Source organism: Mixophyes fleayi, chromosome 12, assembly GCF_038048845.1.
Source record: "Mixophyes fleayi isolate aMixFle1 chromosome 12, aMixFle1.hap1, whole genome shotgun sequence".
Taxonomy (NCBI): Eukaryota; Metazoa; Chordata; class Amphibia; order Anura; family Limnodynastidae; genus Mixophyes; species Mixophyes fleayi.
The window spans coordinates 70,364,040-70,385,829 of record NC_134413.1 but is presented as its reverse complement, the minus strand read 5'-3'; the positions used below and the strand labels follow the sequence as shown (position 1 = coordinate 70,385,829).

Genomic DNA, 21,790 nt, shown 5'->3' with positions numbered 1-21,790 from the left:
ATTTCCTCTTAAGGTAAGTTCAAAGCCAATTAATCCAGAGAAAATGGTTAACCAGGTGATAAGTAAAACAACTCAATTTGTGCTAAATTTACGCTACATAAATTGGGTGAGAGCAAAGACTATTTTTGGTATCCCCAAATTTGTATATAAAGAGGGCCACTTATATGTAAGTACTGTCTGCTCACGGGTAGGATACTATTAAAACAAATATGTCATACAGCATTGACTATGTAGGCTCTCTATGATGTTGGAGGCCACCAATTGGACAGTCCGGATAATCCGATATAATTAGGCAGGTGAATGCAAATTCTGAAAACAGCAGTCTATAATTATAACACTGTCAGGTAACTATAAATGCTGGATGGAGCATAGAGGCTGTTTTTGGGCCATCGAGCATTTGAAAAAGTAGAGCGAATACTAAAAATGTTATTCTCAGTGTGAAGAGATCATTATTTTGAGGAGTGACCGTATTTACCTTCTGTTGAACACAACCCAAGGCAATAGACAGCTCGCTAGGAAGAAAAAAGCTTTCTGAATAGATTATTTTTTTGTTATAATGTCTACCTGATATTGCCCTTAGGCCGACCTCTGGTCTGCACAAGACTAAAAGTAATGGGCACTAGTCTCTCTGTACGTACGTTAAAGGAACACGTTTCAGCATAAATCATTTAAGCACTTTCAACTGTTGCTAAATAAATCACTTCTGCATTATCCCATCCTTTATCAGGCTCATTGCCCAAAGTCCACTCGCTTCAGGAGCTAGCACTCACTAGCTGCATTAATAAGTGTCCTCCCGTTGCACTTCTCTCCCCCTTCTCTGTGGCTTTTTGGGGTAGCTGTTTAAAGTTGTTCTAATCACTCTATTTGCAGATCTCTTCGCTACACTGGGCAATCCTGTGTAAAGAGGAGTCTGGGTCCCCTCTCATAATGCTCTTGTGTGCTGGGACAGCTGCACTGTAAATTTTCTTTTTGTAAAGCTAGTAAATGCTCTGCTACTATAGGTAATGTTATTTCCCTGGACCGTCAAAGGTGTTCTTTACTCTGGACTGTTTAGGACTATTTCATTATGAAAAGTAAGGCAAAAAAAGGAGTAACTTTCTTCTGGACAAACCATGTTACAAAGCAAGGGGTGCAAATAGTTAATTATTTTGCACATAAATTAAATAATGGCTGTTTTTTCATGTAGCACATAGATACTTGATAGCTTTACTTTTAAACTGACGTTTACAGTTGATCTAGGACATGCCCTATCCCAACTATAAATCTGTCCCCACATAGTAAATTTATCCCCCCCCCCCCTCTAATGCAACATGGTTTTGCCCAGGTGCAAAGTTACTCCTTATTTTGTTTCACTTTACTAAATGAATCAGGTCAAAAGTGATTAGTCCATGAACTAGCACTCTCACAAGATCTCCCAACCTATGGCCTCTTCCCTTAAATAAAGCATTACTCCCTTTCTTACATCACAAGGGGGCATTCCTATTTTTTATTTTTTAGGAACTTTACATGAAAAAATGTGTACTAATTACCAAGAAATATGCTTCTTTTATGGAGAAATTTATTATTAGCAACAAAAACTTGTATACCATGGCGATGTTGCAAAAACAAAATACAACTATGGAATTAACATACATAAATTATAGTTTTGTTCCATATATTTCAAGGTGTACTAGTGAGGCTTTTATGTTAGTCCACAGGATATTCTTAAGACATGAAATTGAACAACAAGAAAATTAAAAGGTATGATAAAAAACACAAACAAAAAAGATCACCTAACGACTACTATTTAATAGCAAAACAGTGTTACGGGAAGTAGCAGTGTAACCTACAAGTGAATTAATGCAGACTGTTGTTATTTTTAGCGCTATTGATAAATAATTAAAGGTTTGTGTAAAACACTTATAATTATATCCGTTAGTAATATGAGGGGACCAGCTAACACTGCTCCAATTATAGAAAAAGCTATGGACTGTTTGCGTCAAGCCATGCATAGCGTAAGAGGAGGAAGGAGGGGGCTGCCGATGGCTTTTGTACTGGGCCCACAAATTCTGGTAGCAGCTCTCCCTGTACTCCTCACATCCAAATAATTAAATCACACATAATTATTGAACACACAGGGATAAATCCATGATCACATTTAAAATGGTTATGTTTAATAGAATGAATACATTGTTTATAACTTTTCATAATATTCAAAATATCTTTTATGCTTATCATCCTCTTGGTTACAATTTACTTTTTATTTGCCCATGTTTGGGTCAAGCTGATTAATACATCACCCCCTTTTTTATAATTATTATGATTACACACATCAGATATTTAAAACATAGGGAAACTGATTCCCGTCATTCTGCAACACTAATACTGACTTGTCTAAATGTGATGTAGGTCACAATATTTTCTTTTCAAAGTAGAAATGCTTTGTGGTACAGTATTGTATTGCAACTTGGTATCATTTCACCTTATATTGGTGGTTAGAATATTTAAAATATTCTGCATGATGGTATAAAGCATGTTAGATCAATGCTTCATTATACTTGTCGCTCTATATTATTATTTCAATATTTAATTCAATTATGTATTAGTCCATCCTACAATAAATTTATGTCTTTTTCATAGGTGCTAAAAATTAACTAAAAAAAAATTCACATGAGACTTGTGAACCAATTATATGGGATTTTAGTGAAGAACTAAAAACATTAACTCATAAAATAAATAACTAAATAACTGAATGTGTATAGTAAGTGATGGTTACTAGCTACGACTAATAATAATTAAATAATAGCAAAATATGAGGTAACCAAAATATGAGGTAATTTGCTTATTATATATGATAATGTAATAAACCAGTGCACAAATTCCAACCATGCAGTGTCAAAGTGTAAATATGTGAATATTAACAATATGTATAATATATATTAATCTTAAAAAAAAATTAAAACATTTAATATGGAATACTTTTTTTTGTGACTCACCATTATTTTCTCATAGTGTGAGGCATTCATAGGGAAAAATTTATAAGCATCTTTAAGATTTTAGTGTCTATATTTTATCATCATACCCTATACTCTATCATAGTTCTTTATATAGAATACTGTACTTCCTTATACATAAAGCTCAATCTGTAAATACCTTATAATGTAATTGTATTATTTTAGCCAGGAAATGTCACATCATTTATATCTTCATATAAACCTCAAAGTGCTAGAATATTCAGAAAAAAAAATCAATTTACTTATATTTTTGGCCTGGAACCCTGCAAGATCATAGAATGTTTCATTGAATGATTCAGTGCAACCCGACAAAATTTTACCTAAGTACTTCTCCCATTCTAGAATTTCACCCAGGTGGTGTGCAGGTGGAACTGGCTGTTTAAAAATGACTCCCAGCATGTCCTACCCCATGAAACCTATGTTTTCACTTTATTTTTTAACTTTCTTTTTTACTTTTAGCACTTAATTTGGTTATGTGCAGCCCAGGCACTTCCTGTGCAATGATCTTTTATTACTTCCTGTTGCCATAATTAATGTTAAGTGCGTGGTTACAAAGCTTTGAGAGAGGTTTCATGGAACTTCCTGAGTGTCCATCAATTAGCATTGATCACTGAAACAGTAAGTGCAATGACAATTTCTGGTCACAGTCCCACCTCTCCTTCATATAAGAGTTTGAAAAATATTATATTGCAACGTCTAATTCATTAATAACTTTAGAATAATGATTGTATTATGTTTTGGGGTGAGAATAGTAAACAACTGGTGAGTTTGAACATAACCCCCTTTATCAAAACTTTCTTCATAATGCAATTTCTTGTAATAATAGCCACAGGCCCTCTGATATCTTATGCCCCCCCCCCCCCCATCAGCCTCCATGCTTCCTGTGGTGGTCCTAGCTCTGTTTCTGGAGCTTTATCAGTGGTCTTGGAGAAATAGGCAATGAGTACAAGGGTTTGACCAAAAGCCACAGATATGCCCAATCGGCCTATCCAATTTACAATGCTCTTTATTGCCATTGAAAGACTATCTTGCATGAAATTTCAGAAAAGAATAAAACATTTGTTCAATCATTAAATTAAAAGTTATTTACAATGCCCCTAAATAACTAATTAAAGACTCCACCATGGACGCCTCCTTCCAAGGTACACATTACATGTTGTCACCCTTTCCAAATAAAGGGTGGGAATTAATTAAAGCTCAATTAACGTTAATATGGTCTATCTTCATTTATATAAATGTTGGGGGGGGCATCATAATTGCCCCCCAAGCAGTTCCCTCTTGCACTAATGAGTTTGGAGCTGTAGCGGTCACATACAGTAATTGGTACCAAATTACTCAAAGGGGTTCACATTGTTAAAGGTACATTAGATATAACCACTTAATCTAATTCTTAAAACATATTACACAAACAATTAGGAGAAAACATGATTTTTTTCTCTTCATGAATGATAACCTAACATGGGATATATAATTTAGTCCAAACGAGATACCAATAAAAGGCTGAACTTGTCTTAAAAAATATACATTTACATGCTGTGCCTGAATTTTAATTAAACATAAAAAGATGCCCCTTTTGTGAATGAGCAAATATACGTTTGCACTTTTTCATTTCTTTGTTTTGAGTTAGATGCATCTAATCATATATATATGTATCCAGAATAAATATGCGTCAATCTTTATCTTCAACGCCAAAACTTGAACCTGGTTTATGTAGATGCACCTGTACTCCCGTGCTGTATTGCAATTGTATGATAGATCCAACTCTCAATATTAATATTATTAATGCAATTTATGCATATGTGCAGCATGTACATTTCGCACTAACACGCATCTTTAAGTCATACAAATTTCAAATCAGGCCCTTAGTGTGCACAGAGGAAGTCACATGAATCATAGTTAAACTGATGCACTGCATATCAACATCATTTTATAGTTGTCACATGACCACCCAATCAGGTGCTGCATTCCACATATGTCTTCTCAGCATAACTGTGTATCTGCAGGTCTCCAGCCTCTGAAAGCGCATCACTTGGTCACTTAAGTGACGCAAACAGCAAAATATGGAGTCCCGCAGAAGATGGAATCTTTCCCAATACTTTTCTACAATGGAAAACCCCTTTAACATACTCTTGAATCCTCAAGGTCACGTGTTTCTTTGATAATCAAGAGATTAATGAATATTTTAATCTTTTTGCCGAAAAGCTCCAGAAAAAAACAAATAACCACTTTCAGCTTTTTTCAAAAATGGAAAAATAATTTATATTTTTGATTGATTGAAAGTTAAGTTGATGAATTCATACCTGCATTTTGTTTAGTGGGAATTTTAGTTTCTGTTTCTTCATTTGTTTTGTTCTTAACTGATATTGATGATGAGACTGATACATTGCTGGAGGAGACAGGTGTGGTGAATTTTAATTTCATTTTCACCATTCTTTACTACCAGGTATCAATGGATGTTATGGAAGACTCAAACCAAACTTCACCAGACAGGTTTATCCTACTTGGTTTAGCTAATGTCCTTTACCTCCAGGTTATCTGTTTCCTCATGTTCTTGTTGATGTATATAATCACGTTATCAGGAAATCTACTACTGATCATTGTGGTGAGGACCAACCCAAAATTACACAGTCCCATGTACTTTTTCCTGTGTAACCTCTCTATTATTGACATAAGCTTCTCCTCTTCCATAGTTCCCATAATCCTAATAAACACCCTAGCCAAAGACAGAAGTATTTCTCTGTTAGGATGTGCAGCCCAGATGTTCTTCTGTTTAGCATTAGGGGCAACAGAATGCATACTACTAGCTGTCATGGCTTATGATAGATTTGCTGCCATATGTAGACCGTTGCACTACAACAACATCATGAACAAGACAATATGTTTTTATTTAGCTGTCATTCCATGGAGTGTTGGCTTCATAAATGCATTCATTCAGGTGGCTCTCACATTCCAACTGCCATTCTGCAGGTCCCACCATGTCAACCACTTCTTCTGTGAGGTTCCTCCATTCCTACGAATGTCCTGCAGAGATACTTGGCTCAATGAGACATCAATTTATATCTCCGCAACGATTATTGTTACGTGTTCTTTCTCCTTGACTCTAGTTTCATATGTCCATATTATCGCCACCATCATGAAAAACTATTACTCCCAAGGGAGGCATAAAGCTTTCTCCACTTGTGCCTCCCACCTTAATGTTGTCACTCTCTATTATGGTACAATTATGTTCATGTATCTGCGACCCCACTCCAGTAACTCTCATGAAACAGACAAGGTTGTATCTATTCTCTATACAACAGTGACTCCAATGCTGAATCCCTTCTTATACAGTATGAGGAATAAGGATGTGAAAGACACCATAATTAATCATATAAGTAGGCAATAATTGTTGAAGAAAAGTGCACTCCGTATGCTGTTTCTTCTCTCACATGCGCTCTCTGTTGGTCCTCTAGTGTCCACTGGTGCAGGGTTGGTGATCAATGACATTAGTATTCTGCTGCTGTATGAACCTATGGCCCGGCAGTATGACCCTAGCTGCATTCTATAACTGTTACAACTGCTGCATCCATTAACCCTGTGTGTACCCGCATCACTGCTGTTGTTCCTGTTCTCAAATAAACCAACAACTTGTTAAAGTTTAATGCTGTGAGTACTAACATACCTAGCCAACACTGATGACACCTTACAGACACCAAAAGTTTCTGGCAATAATAACATCTCTAAAATGAGCATCTCCTATGAGATGATATCCATATCTAATTGTGTTTCATTTCCAAATATTCTATTAAAGGTGCCATAGTGGAACATTTTTATGTGGTATAATGTTAGGAACTGAATGGCAGTGCACTAGGCCATTAGCAAAATTCACTCATTTTCTGACAAACAATCCAATAGTGATACAGTACATAGTAATATATATATATATATATATATATATATATATATATATATATATATATATATAATTGTTACAATAAACAGTGACCATTTATAAAGACAAAGATAACATGCAGGCCAATCCCTGTGAATAATGAGCATTCAAACTCCTTAAATGTAATAGGGCAACAATCTGATTGACAAAAACAGGTAAATTATCATATGGAAACATAATATGTCTTGTATAATGCAAATATTTTTTTTCTCACATTGCACTTAATCCCAATTCCCTCTACAATCATACCAATATATTGCCTCACCTATTTATTCTCTGCATCTATTCGTTGTAAATCTCTACACTGCCCCTATATAAATATATATATATACACATAAATGGCAGGAATGAACAGACAAACTTCCTGCAAATGATGTCACAGTACAATATCCTGTGGGTCTTTCGTGATTCGCTGAACCCTGGCTGCTGTGGATTGTATTGGTTGCTGAACAGCCACATCTTGATGGAGTAAATGGCCCAGGCCATCCAGCGAGCCCGATGTATAGCTCCAGGAAATATGAAATGTACTCCACGTGGAGGAATGCCTCCTAAGAAAATTATGGTGAGTTCCAATAGCTCACGGTAATCATCTCTCAGTTGGAATTTCTGAAAATGAGCAACTAAAAACTTAATGATGTCATCTTTCCAGGGAGCAACCACAGCTGATGTCTTTTCATCTTCAATTGCTGTGCTAAATGAAGCTTGATCGATTCTAGGCCAAAAGTCTCGGAAGTGGACGAAAAGCTCCATGTTTGGAAATTTAGAAACATCATGGATACTGAAGACCTTTTCCAGCATGATTTCAGAGATGTGATGTTAAGATGCTAAATTCAGTAGTGGTCGGCCAACCTCAGACTCCAGCAGCTCACATACTCCACCTTTCACTCCAGTGTTAGATGCTGTGGTATCAAAACATTGCCCTTGGATGTTGTCCCGCAATCCCCACTCATCTATGGTTTCCACCATTGTCTTAGCCATAGTTTTTGCGGTTCCATCCTGAAGTTTCGGAACTGAGAGCACCTTTATGACATTCTGTCCTGAAACCAGAATAGGGAGCCTGTCAACCCGTGTTCTGGGAAACACCGTAATAACAATGAATATCCCCCATATTATCACTCATTGACACGACTACAGTGCATTAGGTTATTAATGTTCACTTCTATTTGTTCCTGAAATTATACAGCATTAATAGAAATATTTATAATGCATATTCCCAGCATAAATTGTGCATTGGTAAAGTCACTACGTTTGATATTGTGGAAAATCGTATAACATCAAACTCTGACCATCTTGTGCAAGTTGAAAATATGCAGTGAATAAAAAGAAATGTATGATTCAATGTCAGTATAACAAGTGGAACCGAATGATGGGTTGGAGAAGTATGAAAAAAAATGGGCATTGGGGATGGAATCACTCTAATATATAATATATACAAGTTAACCCGTGCATGATACTCATGCATTCTAGTCAAATCAAGCTACTTAAGTTCTTAAAAAGGTTCTTGTCATGCATTTGGACCTAGCCCAGGCCTCCTCAGGGGAAGAGCGTTAGTTCCTGACGCAAGCGGCCTTTTTAATGTGTGTTCATGAGGTAAAATTACCTCACGAAAATGAGTTTGACCCCTCAACTTGTAAATTTAGCTTTTACTACCCCTCCCACGGGGGGAAGGGGGGATGATGGAAGTTAACTGACTTAACTATTCTAATTTTTTTGTCAAATAATGTCAGTATACCAAATTTCAGGTCAATTGGATGAGCCCTTTCTGAGAAAATAGTTTTTTCCACACACACACACACACACTAACACACGCCTCTACACATGTGTGTTCATGAGGTAAAATTACCTCACGAAAATGAGTGAGCCCTACCAAATTTCAGCCCTTTTTGATTTTTTTTTCCCACACACACTAAGAATTTAGTAGGTCAGTGTATAACTCTGCCCAGCAGGTGGCGCTGCAACTTGTTTTTTTTTTCCACACACAGACGCCACTAAGCATTTATATATTAGATATATATATATATATATATATATATATATATATATATATATATATATATATATATTTCTATAGGTTAAACAATACATCTCTAGCATTTAACACCAGAAATGTCTCTTAATCACTGTCTCACCATTGGATAGTTTGGGAAGTATTACTATATACTTATCTACCGATTTAGTGATCTCAGATTCCTCACCAGCTACACAATAGCAGTCTTCCAAGACTGTTGCTCTGCATCAGCTCACTCATGGGTTTGACGACCTCAAAATATCACTTTCTCCCATCATCCAAATCCTCAGGTATTCTCTATAATATAATTTATTTTGATGTTTAGCCATCACCCCTGGTTGGACATCCACCAATCTGTCTCCAGGCTGCACACACAACTTCGGCAAATGGTGTGCCCATGTGGCTTAATAGGAAGCTCTGGGTCCACATAGTCACTTTCCCAGCCTTTAATCAGGCTACGTCAGATTGGGATGGAGTCCCATCTGGCCCCATAATGATCCCCACTGCTGTTTGTATTGTACCTGCCTCACCCTCTCTTGGTACCACTGATTGTACATAAAGTCCAACCAAAATATAATCTATTATCAATAATGTTAGATTTGTTGTGGCAATACCAATTTTCCCTTTCCTTGAGGTTCACTATTCATTGTGGATTGTGAGCTTTTCCTGGCAAGATCCTCACCACCAATTTCTTTAATATGTACATATATGATGATATACTTAGTTGATTACAATTACACGTATACAAGTACAGGTACAGTGGTCCAGAATATGCTGAAATTTCATAAATAAAAAGGCAATAATAATTATAAATATTATAATAAATTGCATTGAGACCACATAATATAAGTATAACGTTATTAAGTCATTATTGCTTATTAATACCTTGGCGGCAATAAAGAGAGAGAATGAATAATTACAGACATCTGAGGACCTATAGTTCATCTGGGAGCTTCATACCCAGCTCAACTCTCTACCCTGGAGATCAAAATGTTCTATCACATAATTTATAAGAGAGACATTGAAACATTTAAATTTGCTGTAGGTTCTTGAAGATCAATTACTTCAACAAATAGAAATCCCCAGATTAAATGCAATTACTACAGACTGTGTAGAAGAGTATTTAAAGTCCTTACAAAATGTAATCAAATCTATTTCAATTGTTTTAACAACACAAAAGGTCCACTTGTTTATTATACGGCCATCTGAAGGGCATTTCCTCTTAAGGTAAGTTCAAAGCCAATTAATCCGGAGTAAATGGTTAACCAGGTGCTAAGTAAAACAACTCAATTTGTGCTAAATTTACTCTGCATAAGTTGGGTGAGAGCAAAGACTATTTTTGGTATGCCCAAATTTGTATATAAAGAGGGCCACTTATATGTTAGTACTGTCTGCTCACAGGTAGGATACTATTAAAACAAATATGTCATACAGCATTGACTATGCATGCTCTCTGGGATGTTGGTGGCCGCCAATTGGATAGCTCGGGCAATTTGGTATAATTAGGCAGGTGAGATTATTAGTTTGAGGAGTGACCGTATTTACCTTCTGGTGGACACAGCCCAAGGCAATAGACAGCCCGCTAGGAAGATGAGCCCTGAGTAAAAAGAAAAAAGCTTTCTGAATAGATTATTTTTTTCGTTATAATGTCTACCTGATATTGCCCTTAGGCCGACCACTGGTCTGCACAAGACCAAAAGGTAATGGGCACAAGTCTCTCTGTACGTACGTTAGAGAAACACATTTTAGCACAAATCTCTTCTGCATTATTAAATTGCCTCTTCAATTAACCCATCCTTTATCAGACTCATTCCCAAAGTCTACTTGTTTCAGGAGCTAGCACTCACTAGCTGCATTAATACGTGTCCTCCCTTTTCACTTCTCTCCTCCTTCTCTGTGGCTTTTTGGGGTAGCTGTTTGAAGTTGTTCTAATCAGTCTATTTGCAGATCTCTTCAATACACTGCGAATTCCTGTGCAATGAGGACCCTGGGTCCCCTCTCATCACGCTCTTGTATTCTGGGTCAGCTGCACTGTAAACTTTCTTTTTTTAAGCTAGAACAATCCCTACCCCAACTATAAATCTGTCCCCCAAATATTAAATTTAGCTCCCCCTCTAATGCAACATGGTTTTGCCAAGGTGCAAAGTTACTCCTTTTTTTGCTTTATTTTCGTTAAATCAGGTCATAACTGATTAGTCCATGAACTAGCACTCTCACAAGCTCTAGCAACTTATGCCCTCTTCCTCTTTAGTAAAGCATGTCTCTCTTTCTTACAGCACAAGGGGGCATTCATTTTTATTTTTTTTTTGGAACTTTTCATGAAAAAATATGTACTAATTACCAAGAAATTTGCTTCTTTTATGGAGAAATAGTTACCAAATGCATATATGCATATTATACTGAAGCCTTTTACTTTCTACAATGTATACAATTGTTTCTACACAAAAGATCAACTTTGTTGTTATATCTATGGGCAATGAGAAGAAACAATTCTAACCTAAAAAGAAAAATGACTGAAGACAAATTTCTTTAATATTTTAATTTACTTTATTCTCTATCAAAACATTTTGAATAAAAAAATAATTTTAATATTATCCAGTATGCCTATTTAGTAACAATTTTTGTTTTTTTGAAGAAATGTAATATCCATAATACCACCCTCATTCAACACCAGGCAAAATAAATAGTATTAAATACATTATATTTCAACCTTGTTATCACACCGTCCTTATTATAAGGCACTGTATAATATTTGTGTTGGCGTTCAATGACAAAATATGCTCTCTTGTGCCTGTTCTTTTTCAGTTTAAGGTTATTAGTAACAACATGTATACCATGGCGACGTTGCAAAAAAATGTACAACTATGGAATTAACATACGCAACTGATAGTTTTGTTCCAAATAATAACTTGGATCCACAACATGTACTATTGATGCTTATATGTTAGTCCACGGGAGCCACTTGAGACATGAAATTGTACAAAAAGAAAATGGAAAGCTATGATAAAGAACACAAACATAAAAGATCACCTAACGAGTACTATTTAATAGCAAAATAGTGTTACTGAAAGTAGCAGTGTAACCTACAAGTGCATTAATGCAGACTGTTTTTATTGTTAGCGCTATTGATAAATAATTAAAGGTTTGTGTAAAACACTTATATTTATGTCCGTTAGTAATATGAGGGTACCAGTAGCCGCCTACAACCCGATAAGACTGCTCCAATTACAGATAAAACTGTGGATTGTTTGCGTGAAGCCATGCATAGCATGAGAGGAGGAAGGAGGGGGCTGCCGATTGCTTTTGTACTGGGCCCACAATTTCTGGTAGCAGCTCTCCCTGTACTCCTCACATCCAAATAATTAAATCACACATAATTATTGAACACACAGGGATAAGTCCATGATCACATTTAAAATGGTTATGTGTATTAGAATTAATACATTGTTTATAACTTGTTATAATATTCAATATATCTTTTGTGCTTATCGTCCCCTTGGTTACAATATAGGCTTTTTAGTTGCCCATCTTTCGGTGACGCTGATTAATACATCACCCCCTTTTAATAAGTATTATGATTACACACAACAGATATTTAAAATATAGGGAAACTGATTCCCGTCATTCTGCAACACTGATTTTGCCTTGTCTAAATGTGCTGTAGTTCACAACATTTTTTTTCAAAGTAGAAATGCTTTGCGTTACAATATTGTATTGCAACTTTGTATCATTTCCCCTTATATTGGTGGATAGAATATTTAAAATATTCTGCATGATGGTATAAAGCAGTGATGGGCAAACTACGGCCCGAGGGTCAGATCCGGCCCACTTAGAGGTTCTATCCAGCCCGCCAATATTTTAAAAAATTTCATTAAAATATGCATAAAATTATTAGGGCCGAACCTGTGGGTCAGAACCTTCATTTTTATGCCTTCCCAGCTATTTCCTCCATTACATTTCATCCTCCTTCCTAAAAGGACACTTTGTATGTCAATCACTCAAATACCTGCCCGCCCCCTAATGGCTGAAAGTCATGTGAGAAGAGATGGGCTGGGCCATATACTAAGGCGGATTTCGATTGGCTGCTGTGTTGTCAGTTAGTGGCTCACCAGAAAGACGGATCTGCAACAACCTGCTGAAATAAGTCCTGTGTCTGTACGATCGCTGCACTTATAGAGGTAACACTGCTATATAACACCCTCCCGTCCCATTCAAAAAAATTGTATTATATATTTCGATATTTGAGTTTTTTAATAAATTATATTGGCCCGCCTTAAGTTTTTCTTTTTTATTTGGCTCGCTCCTGAAAAAGTTTGCCCATCACTGGTATAAAGCATGTTAGATCAATGCTTCATTATACTTGTTGCTCTATATTATTATTTCAATATTTAATTCAATTATGTATTACTCCATCCTACAATAAATTTATGTCTTATTCATAGGTGCTAAAAATATTTATTAACTAAAAACAAATTCATATGAGACTTGTGAACCAACTGTATGGGATTTTATTGAAGACCTGAAAACAGTAACTCATAAAATAAATAAATGAATGTGTATAAGTGATGGTTAATAGCTATGACTAATAATAATTAAATAATAGCAAAAACTAACCAAAATCTGAGGTTATTTGCTAATATTATACGTAATAATGTCATAAACCAGTGCACAAATTCCAACCATGCAGTGTCAAAGTGTAAATATGTGAATATTAACACTATGCATAATATATATTAATATTAAAAAAATTCTTAACCTTTAATATGGAATACTTATATTTGTGACTTACCACTATTTTCTCATAGTGTGAGGCATTCATAAGGAAAAATTTATAAACATCTCTAAGAATTTAGTGTCTGTATTTCATCATCGTACCCTATACTCAATAATGATTCTTTATATAGAATATTGTACTTCCTTATACATAAAGCTCAATCTGTAAATACCTCATAATGTATTTGTATTATTTTAGCCAGGAAATGCCACATCATTTATATCTTCATCTAAACCTCAAAGTGCTAAAATATATAGTAAATAAAATCAATTTACTTATACTTTTGGTCTGGAACCCTTCGAGGTCATAGAATGTTTCATAGAATGATTCAGTGTAACCCGACAAAATTTTACCTAAGTACATCTCCCATTCTAGAATTTCACCCAGGTGGTGTGCAGGTGGAACTGGCTGTTTAAAAATGACTCCCAACATGTCCTACCTCATGAAACCTATGTTTTCTATTTTTTTTTTCTTTATATTTTACTTTTAGCACTTCATTTGGTTATGTGTAGCCCCAGTGCTTCCTGTGCAATGATGCTTTCTTATTTCCTGTTACCATAATTAATGTTAAGTGCGTGGTCACAAAGCCTTGGGAGAAGTTTCATGGAACTTGAGCGTCCATCAGATAGCATTAATCACTGAAACAGTAAGTGCAAGGACAATTTCTGGTCTCAGTCCTACCTCTCCTTGATATAAGAGTTTGAAAAATATTATATATCAACGTCTAATTCATTAATAACTTTAGAACAATGAATATATCATGTTTTGAGGTGGGAATAGTAAACAACTGGTGAGTTTGAACATAACCCCCTTTATCAAAGCTTTCTTCATAATGTAATTTATTGTAATAATAGCCAAAGGCGCTCTGATATCACATGCCCCCCATCAGCCTCCATGCTTCCTGTGGTGGTCCTAGCTCTGTGTCTGGAGGTTTATCAGTGGTCTTCGAGACCTAGGCAATGAGTACAAGGGTTTGACCAAAAGCCACAGATATGCCCAATCGGCCAATCCAATTTACAATGCCCTTCATTGCCGTTGAAAGACTGGGTTGCATGATATTTCAGAAAAGAATAAAACATTTGTTCAATCATTGAATTAAAAGTTATTTGAAATGCCCCTAAATAACTAATTAAAGACTCCACCATGGACACCTCCTTCCAAGGTAGACGTTACATGTTGTCACCCTTTCCAAATAAAGGGTGGGAATTAATTAAAGTTCAATAAACATTAATATGGTCTTTCTTTATTTATATAAATGTTGGGGGGGCATCATAAAAGCCCCCCAACCAGTTCCCTTTTGCACTAATGAGTTTGGAGCTGTAGCGGTCACATACAGTAATTGGTACCAAATTACTCAAAGGGGTTCACATTGTTAAAAGTATATTAGTTATAACCACTTAATCTAATTCTTAAAACATATTACACAAACAATTAGGAGAAAACATGATTTTTTTTCCCTTCATGAATGATAACCTAACATGGGATATATAATTTAGTCCAAATGAGATACCAATAAAAGGATGAATTTGTCTTAAAAATATACATTTACACGCTGTGCCTGATTTTTAATTAAACATATAAAGATGCCCCTTTTGTGAATGAGCAAATATACGTTTGCACTTTTTCATATCTTTGTTTTCAGTTAGATGCATCTAATCATATAAAAAATGTGCAACCTTTAATCTAGCATAAAGATGTATCCAGAATAAATATGCGTCAATCTTTATCATCAACGCCAAAACTTGAACCTGGATTATGTAGATGCAAAATTGACGTCTTATGGCAAATGTATTTCAAGATCCACGTAACTCAAAATAAGACACTTAAGATTAACTTGCACCTGTACTCCCTTGCTGTATTGCAGTTGTATGATAGATCCACCTCTCAATATTAATGCAATTTATGCATATGTGCAGCATGTACATTTCGCACTAACACGCATCTTTAAGTCATACAAATTTGAAATCAGGCCCTTAGTGTGCACAGAGGAAGTCACATGAATCATAGTTAAACTGATGCACTGCATATCAACATCATTTTATAGTTGTCACATGACCACCCAATCAGGTGCTGCATTCCACATATGTCTTCTCAGCATATACACTGTGTATCTGCAGGTCTCCAACCTCTGAAAGCGCATCACTTGGTCACTTAAGTGAGACAAACAGCGAAATATAGAGTCCTGCAGAAGATGGAATCTTTCCCAACAATTTTCTACAATGGAAAGAAAACCCCTTTAACATATTGTTGAATCCTCAAGGTCACATGTTTCTGTGATAACTAAAAGATTAATGAATATTTTAATCTTTTTGCAGAAAAGCTCCAGAAAAAACAAATAACCACTTTCAGCTTTTTTCAAAAATGGAAAAATAATTAATATTTTTGATTGATTCAAAGTTAAGTTGATGAATTCATACCTGCATTTTGTTTTGTGGTGAATTTTAATTTCATTATTCACCATTCTTTACTACCAGGTATCAATGGATGTTATGGAAGACTCAAACCAAACTTCTCCAGACAGATTTATCCTACTTGGTTTAGCTAATGTCCTTTACCTCCAGGTTATCTGTTTCCTCATGTTCTTGTTGATGTATATAATCACGTTATCAGGAAATCTGCTACTGATCATTGTGGTGAGGACCAACCCAAAATTACACAGTCCCATGTACTTTTTCCTGTGTAACCTCTCTATTATTGACATAGGTTTCTCCTCTTCCATAGTTCCCATAATCCTAATAAACACCCTAGCCAAAGACAGAAGTATTTCCCTGTTAGGATGTGCAGCCCAGATGTTCTTCTCTTTAGTATTAGGGGCAACAGAATGCATGATACTAGCTGTCATGGCTTATGATAGATTTGCTGCCATATGTAGACCGTTGCACTACAACAACATCATGAACAAGACAATGTGTTTTTATTTAGCTGTCATTCCATGGAGTGTTGGCTTCATAAACGCATTCATTCAGGTGCCCCTCACATTCCAACTGCCATTCTGCAGGTCCCACCATGTCAACCACTTCCTCTGTGAGGTTCCTCCATTCCTACGAATGTCCTGCCGAGATACTTGGCTCAATGAGACATCAATTTATTTCTCTGCAGCGATTATTGTTATGTGTTCTTTCTCCTTGACTCTAGTCTCATATGTCCATATTATCTCCACCATCATGAAAAACCATTACTCCCAAGGGAGGCATAAAGCTTTCTCCACTTGTGCCTCCCACCTTAATGTTGTCACTCTCTATTATGGTACAATTATGTTCATGTATCTGCGACCCCACTCCAGTAACTCTCATGAAACAGATAAGGTTGTATCTATTCTCTACACAACAGTGACACCAATGCTGAATCCCTTCTTATACAGTATCAGGAATAAGGATGTGAAAGACACCATAATTAATCATATAAGTAGGCAATAATTGTTGAAGAAAAGTGCACTCTGTATGCTGTCTCCCTCTCTCACACTCTCTCTCTGTTGGTCCTCTAGAGTCAACTGGTGCAGGGGTGGTGATCAATGACATTAGTATTCTGCTACTGTTTAACTCTATGACCCTGCTGTATGTCCCTAGCTGCATTCTATAACTGTTACAACTGCTGCATCCATTAACCCTGTGTGCACCCGCATCACTGCTGTTGTTCCTGTTCTCAAATAAACCAACAACTTGGTTAAGTTTAACACTGTGTGGACAAACATACCTAGCCAACACTGATGACACTTTGCAGACACCAAAAGTTTCTGCCAATAATAGCCTCTCTAAAACCAGCTTCTCCTATGAGATGATTTCCATATCTAGTTGTGTTTCATTTTCAATTATTCTGTTAAAGGTGCCATAGTGGAACATTGTAATGTGATATAATGTTAGGAACTGAATGGCAGTGCACTAGGCCATTAACAAAATTCACCAATTTTCTGGTGAACTATCCAATAGTGATACAGTACATAGTAATTATATATTCGTCACAATAAAGAGTCACCACTCATACAGTGCAAGATAACTTGCAGGCTAATCCCTGTGAATATTGAGCATTCAAACTCCGTAAATATTTTAGAGCAACAATCTGATTGACAGAAACAGGTGAGCTATCATATTGTGAAGGTCAAATAATTGGATGAAGTATACCAAATTGATTAATATTGTTTTACCATGCGATTAATATGACACGTGTTATGACACAATCGCACGGATTCATAACACACACATTTACATTCGCACTTACACTTCTCTATAATACACATTTATTTAGGTTCCAATCCACATTTATTTATTAGTAGAATAAATTAGAGTTTGTTTATACATAAATGTTAATATATTAAAAGTATCTAAGGCTCAGGATATAGGAAATGTATCATGTTTAGTGTCATTTAATTCTGCATATTACCATCTCGAATCCACTACTTTCGGCTTTGCTATCGCTTCCTGCTATCAATAGTTATGGAAGATAAAAGATTAATGATCAAAATGACATTGTGTTTGGAAAAATGATAGGTTGGTAGAATCTGGTTTAAGTCAGTTCCTTAAGCACCAGCATGTGTGCAGCAGTTGGGGGTGGGGTGGTCACACCTTATCAGAGGAATCCTTTGAATTAACCTATGACCAGCAGACAACTGGAACATCATTAACCCTGAGCCAATGAAGACCCCTAGACGTGATGCTTGTGTACATAGTGACATCATCAGTAGTTTTTTTCTATACTGAAACTTTATATTATCAAGCTGGTTCCCCCAGCTATCTCTCTTTAGCCTGACTACAGACAACATGACTCCTCTTATACTTTCCTGCTTTATTGTAATATCTTTTATGTGTAATAATGGCTTACTGTAAATCCTGCTATATTTTGCAATTAAATAGCTTTGTGCTTTGGAACCACAATAATTGCATTGGACAATGTTTATTTGGTAAGCGTTAAAATGACTTTAATATATGGAAACATTGTAAATCATTACATATATTAGAACATTTTAGACTCCGTTTATCAACCATCTATATCTCCAAAACCTACCAAATATCTGCTAAAATGATTGACTGTTAACAAGACAATCAACAACATTACTGTCATCCAGATCTTCAAACAGAATCCAGACTCCCCAACAAAAATACACATTCAACAAAAAAAAAAAAAAAAAATAGATTATATTCTTGATAATGTACATAATCAGAATTGTCAAATGTTGTCACGGGACCATCATCATCATCTATTTATATAGCTCCACTAATTCTGCAGCGCTGTACAGAGAACTCACTCACATTAGTCCCTGCCCCATTGGAGCTTACAGTCTAAATACCATAACATACACACATAGACCAAGAGAGACTAAGGTAAATTTAATAGCAGCCAATTAACCTACCAGTAAGTTTTTGGAGTGTGGGAGGAAACCCACACAAACATGGGGAGAACATACAAACTCCACACAGATAAGGCCATGGCCGGGAATCAAACTCATGAACCCAGTGCTGTAAGGCAGAAGTGCTAACCACTAAACCACAGTGCTGCCCAATCAACAGACATTAACCCCCCCCCATCTCCAGCACCAATAATGACAGATAATCCATTAAGTGACACACTCAGTGGGCCATACCTTTCACTAAACACTAAGCCATTTTGTTTTCGTCATGGCATTGAAACTTAGAATATCCTTGTCTGCCGCTTGCCCTGACCTTGGTTTGTGACCCATACTATTCTGTTTGCAACTTTTTGAATTGTACTATTTTGAATTGTACCTGACTACTCTGCCTCTTATATTCAGGTATCAGGTGTCATCTGGTATTAGCTATGTGTTGATTCAGGGTAATGGTAATCATTATATCTTTTGTATGTATCTGTTTATAAATATAAACTTATTCCATTGCAGAAAGTCCTAGGTGTAACTAAGTAGCAGTGAGTATATATCGTACTATGGGAAATAGTGTCTGCTATAGATGAATACCGGACCTTCAGTTATATGGGTTTATAAAATAACTGGTGGAATATATTTCATAAATATGATATAAAGAACAACATTGTCTTCATCTAGATCATTATGACATCTACATTGTATACAAGAGAAGAACTCCAGCATTGTGATAACAGCATGAGCTACTGGTAAACTTGGTTTCATTAGCCTTCTGGCAAGAGGTACCCAGTTCTGGTCTTGGTTTAACAGAACCAGTGCTGATAAAACTCAATTAATAAAGTTAAAAACTGGGCAGTGCACCCCCAACCCCAAAAAATATCATACAAGCCTGCTCTAGTTTCATAGCCTGTTATCACTATAATGGGGAAATCCATAGCATGTTTTTCTCCCATCATAGTGTTAAAGTTGTATATATATATAATAATAATAATAATAACATTTATTTATCAGCAACCTGATTTGCAATATTATTATATATTATTGTTGTAATACATATTATTATTTTGAGGAATAGCTGGTAAAATACTGTGACAAGGCTAGGAACTATATCTTGTGCAAATATCTCTTCTAAGAAAGTAGATCAGTGAAGTTAATGCTGATTCATTGTAAACCATCCATGTGACCTCTGTGATGACATCATTTTGTAAACACACCCACCAATGTAAAAGTTTTTAAATTGATCTGCAGCCAACTGAGCACACACTCTCTGCGAAGAAATCATGGTCTGCAGGCTGTATGGAAAATTAACTCGGTCTTTGGTAACTATGTAACTTAAGATCTGAAAATGAAGTAAATCTCTTTTTATTGCAAAATCTACAATTGGACTGGACAATATTGGTTTATTCTGGAAATGAAGTCAACAAGATGGGGGCCCTAATAGGATTTTTCAATCTTTCTGCTATGGCCAACTTTAGCATATCAACAAGAGAGTAGAATAAGGAAAATGGTAAGAAATTATTTTTTTGTTGAAGAGCTGAAGGCTTGTCCATTAGGTGAAAATTGCTAAAAATAAATTCTGGGACATTTAAGGTAAACTCTTGTCCTGAAATAGCTATTTCAATTGTAGATTTTGCTGTAAAAAGGTAAGTTTAAATGTAGTTTTATATGAATTTTTCATGCTGTCGCAAATCTAATATTAAGTTGGTTATAAAAATATAGAAAATATAGGTATCTTATTTAAGCATGCCAATGGAGAAAACTGTACTATTTGATTTAATGTATATTTTCAGGCCTCTGTATTGTGTAAATTTGAAAGTAATGTGTTAAATGTATATTGTTGCATCATAACAATAGTCTGCAGCTTAAAATAGCACTGGATTTTTAATAAGCAGTTTAAGTTGGAATTCTTAGGAATCTTAAAATGTCTGCTGTGTAAAATGCCACATGGATCGGCCATTTTAAAGACAAGCATGGTGGTGATGCAAAAATATTTTGTATAGTACATGGAATAAATAAACTATATATTGTAAAGTATGTTATAGAAATGAGAGGTAGAGTTTTGACATCATGTAAAAATTCAAAATGGTAGTTAATTTTGTAATAGATTAAGAAACTAAGTAATATAATACGGTTCTAAAGTAATTTTTTTTGTGTCTAGTTTCAAAGAAGTCTGATAATTGTGGGGCAGTTGCCTATAGATACATACTAATAGTTCTTTTTTATATAGACTCATAGTTAGCAGGCTTACAAGAGAACTTTTTTGTAACTTTGAAAGAGAATTATGTTGTCTGTGCAGGTAAGTTATCATATGGAAACATAATATGTCTTGTATAATGCAAACATTGTTGTAATTCTCTACATTGCCCATATATATATATATATATATATATATATATATATATATATATATATGCGGATAGATAAACAAGTATGGCGCTCCAATGTGTAGTATTGATAGTAATATGGGAAGATGTAATAAAATGCGTACCATATAGATGAAATCAATGATCGTATGGTAGAAACGGAGTTCCTCTTCTGAGGTAATGTCTCCCCCTCTCCAATAATAGCGATAATGTGGGTCAAAAAATAGAGAAACACAAATAGTGTAATAGAGTTTATGTACTGTATCACCACATGTGATAAACCTCCACCAGGATCAAATGTTAGCCCGGCACCAAATGGGTTAATCTTATGAGTACACCTCCACAAAACACCAACAGCTTATACTGCGTACCAGATGCTGCAGAGTGAACTG

The 21,790-nt window shown here is 35.5% G+C and overlaps 2 protein-coding genes across 2 annotated transcripts; both read left to right on the top strand.

Annotated features, from left to right (window-relative positions):
* The first annotated feature begins 5,451 nt into the window (after window positions 1–5,451).
* Window positions 5,452–6,378, top strand: LOC142108669 (olfactory receptor 5V1-like). Its single transcript, XM_075192492.1, has one exon. It carries the CDS (start codon window positions 5,452–5,454, stop codon window positions 6,376–6,378), a length of 927 nt encoding a protein of 308 aa, XP_075048593.1.
* Window positions 6,379–16,195: 9,817 nt separating this feature from the next.
* LOC142108497 (olfactory receptor 5V1-like) lies at window positions 16,196–18,025 on the top strand. Its single transcript, XM_075192191.1, has one exon. It carries the CDS (start codon window positions 16,196–16,198, stop codon window positions 17,120–17,122), a length of 927 nt encoding a protein of 308 aa, XP_075048292.1. The 3' UTR covers window positions 17,123–18,025.
* The last annotated feature ends 3,765 nt before the right edge of the window (window positions 18,026–21,790 follow it).

What these genes read in the sequence shown, in the direction of transcription:
- LOC142108497 (XM_075192191.1), top strand. Translation starts at nt 16,196, where the DNA reads ATGGAAGACTCAAACCAAACTTCTCCAGACAGATTTATCCTACTTGGT.
- LOC142108669 (XM_075192492.1), top strand. Translation starts at nt 5,452, where the DNA reads ATGGAAGACTCAAACCAAACTTCACCAGACAGGTTTATCCTACTTGGT.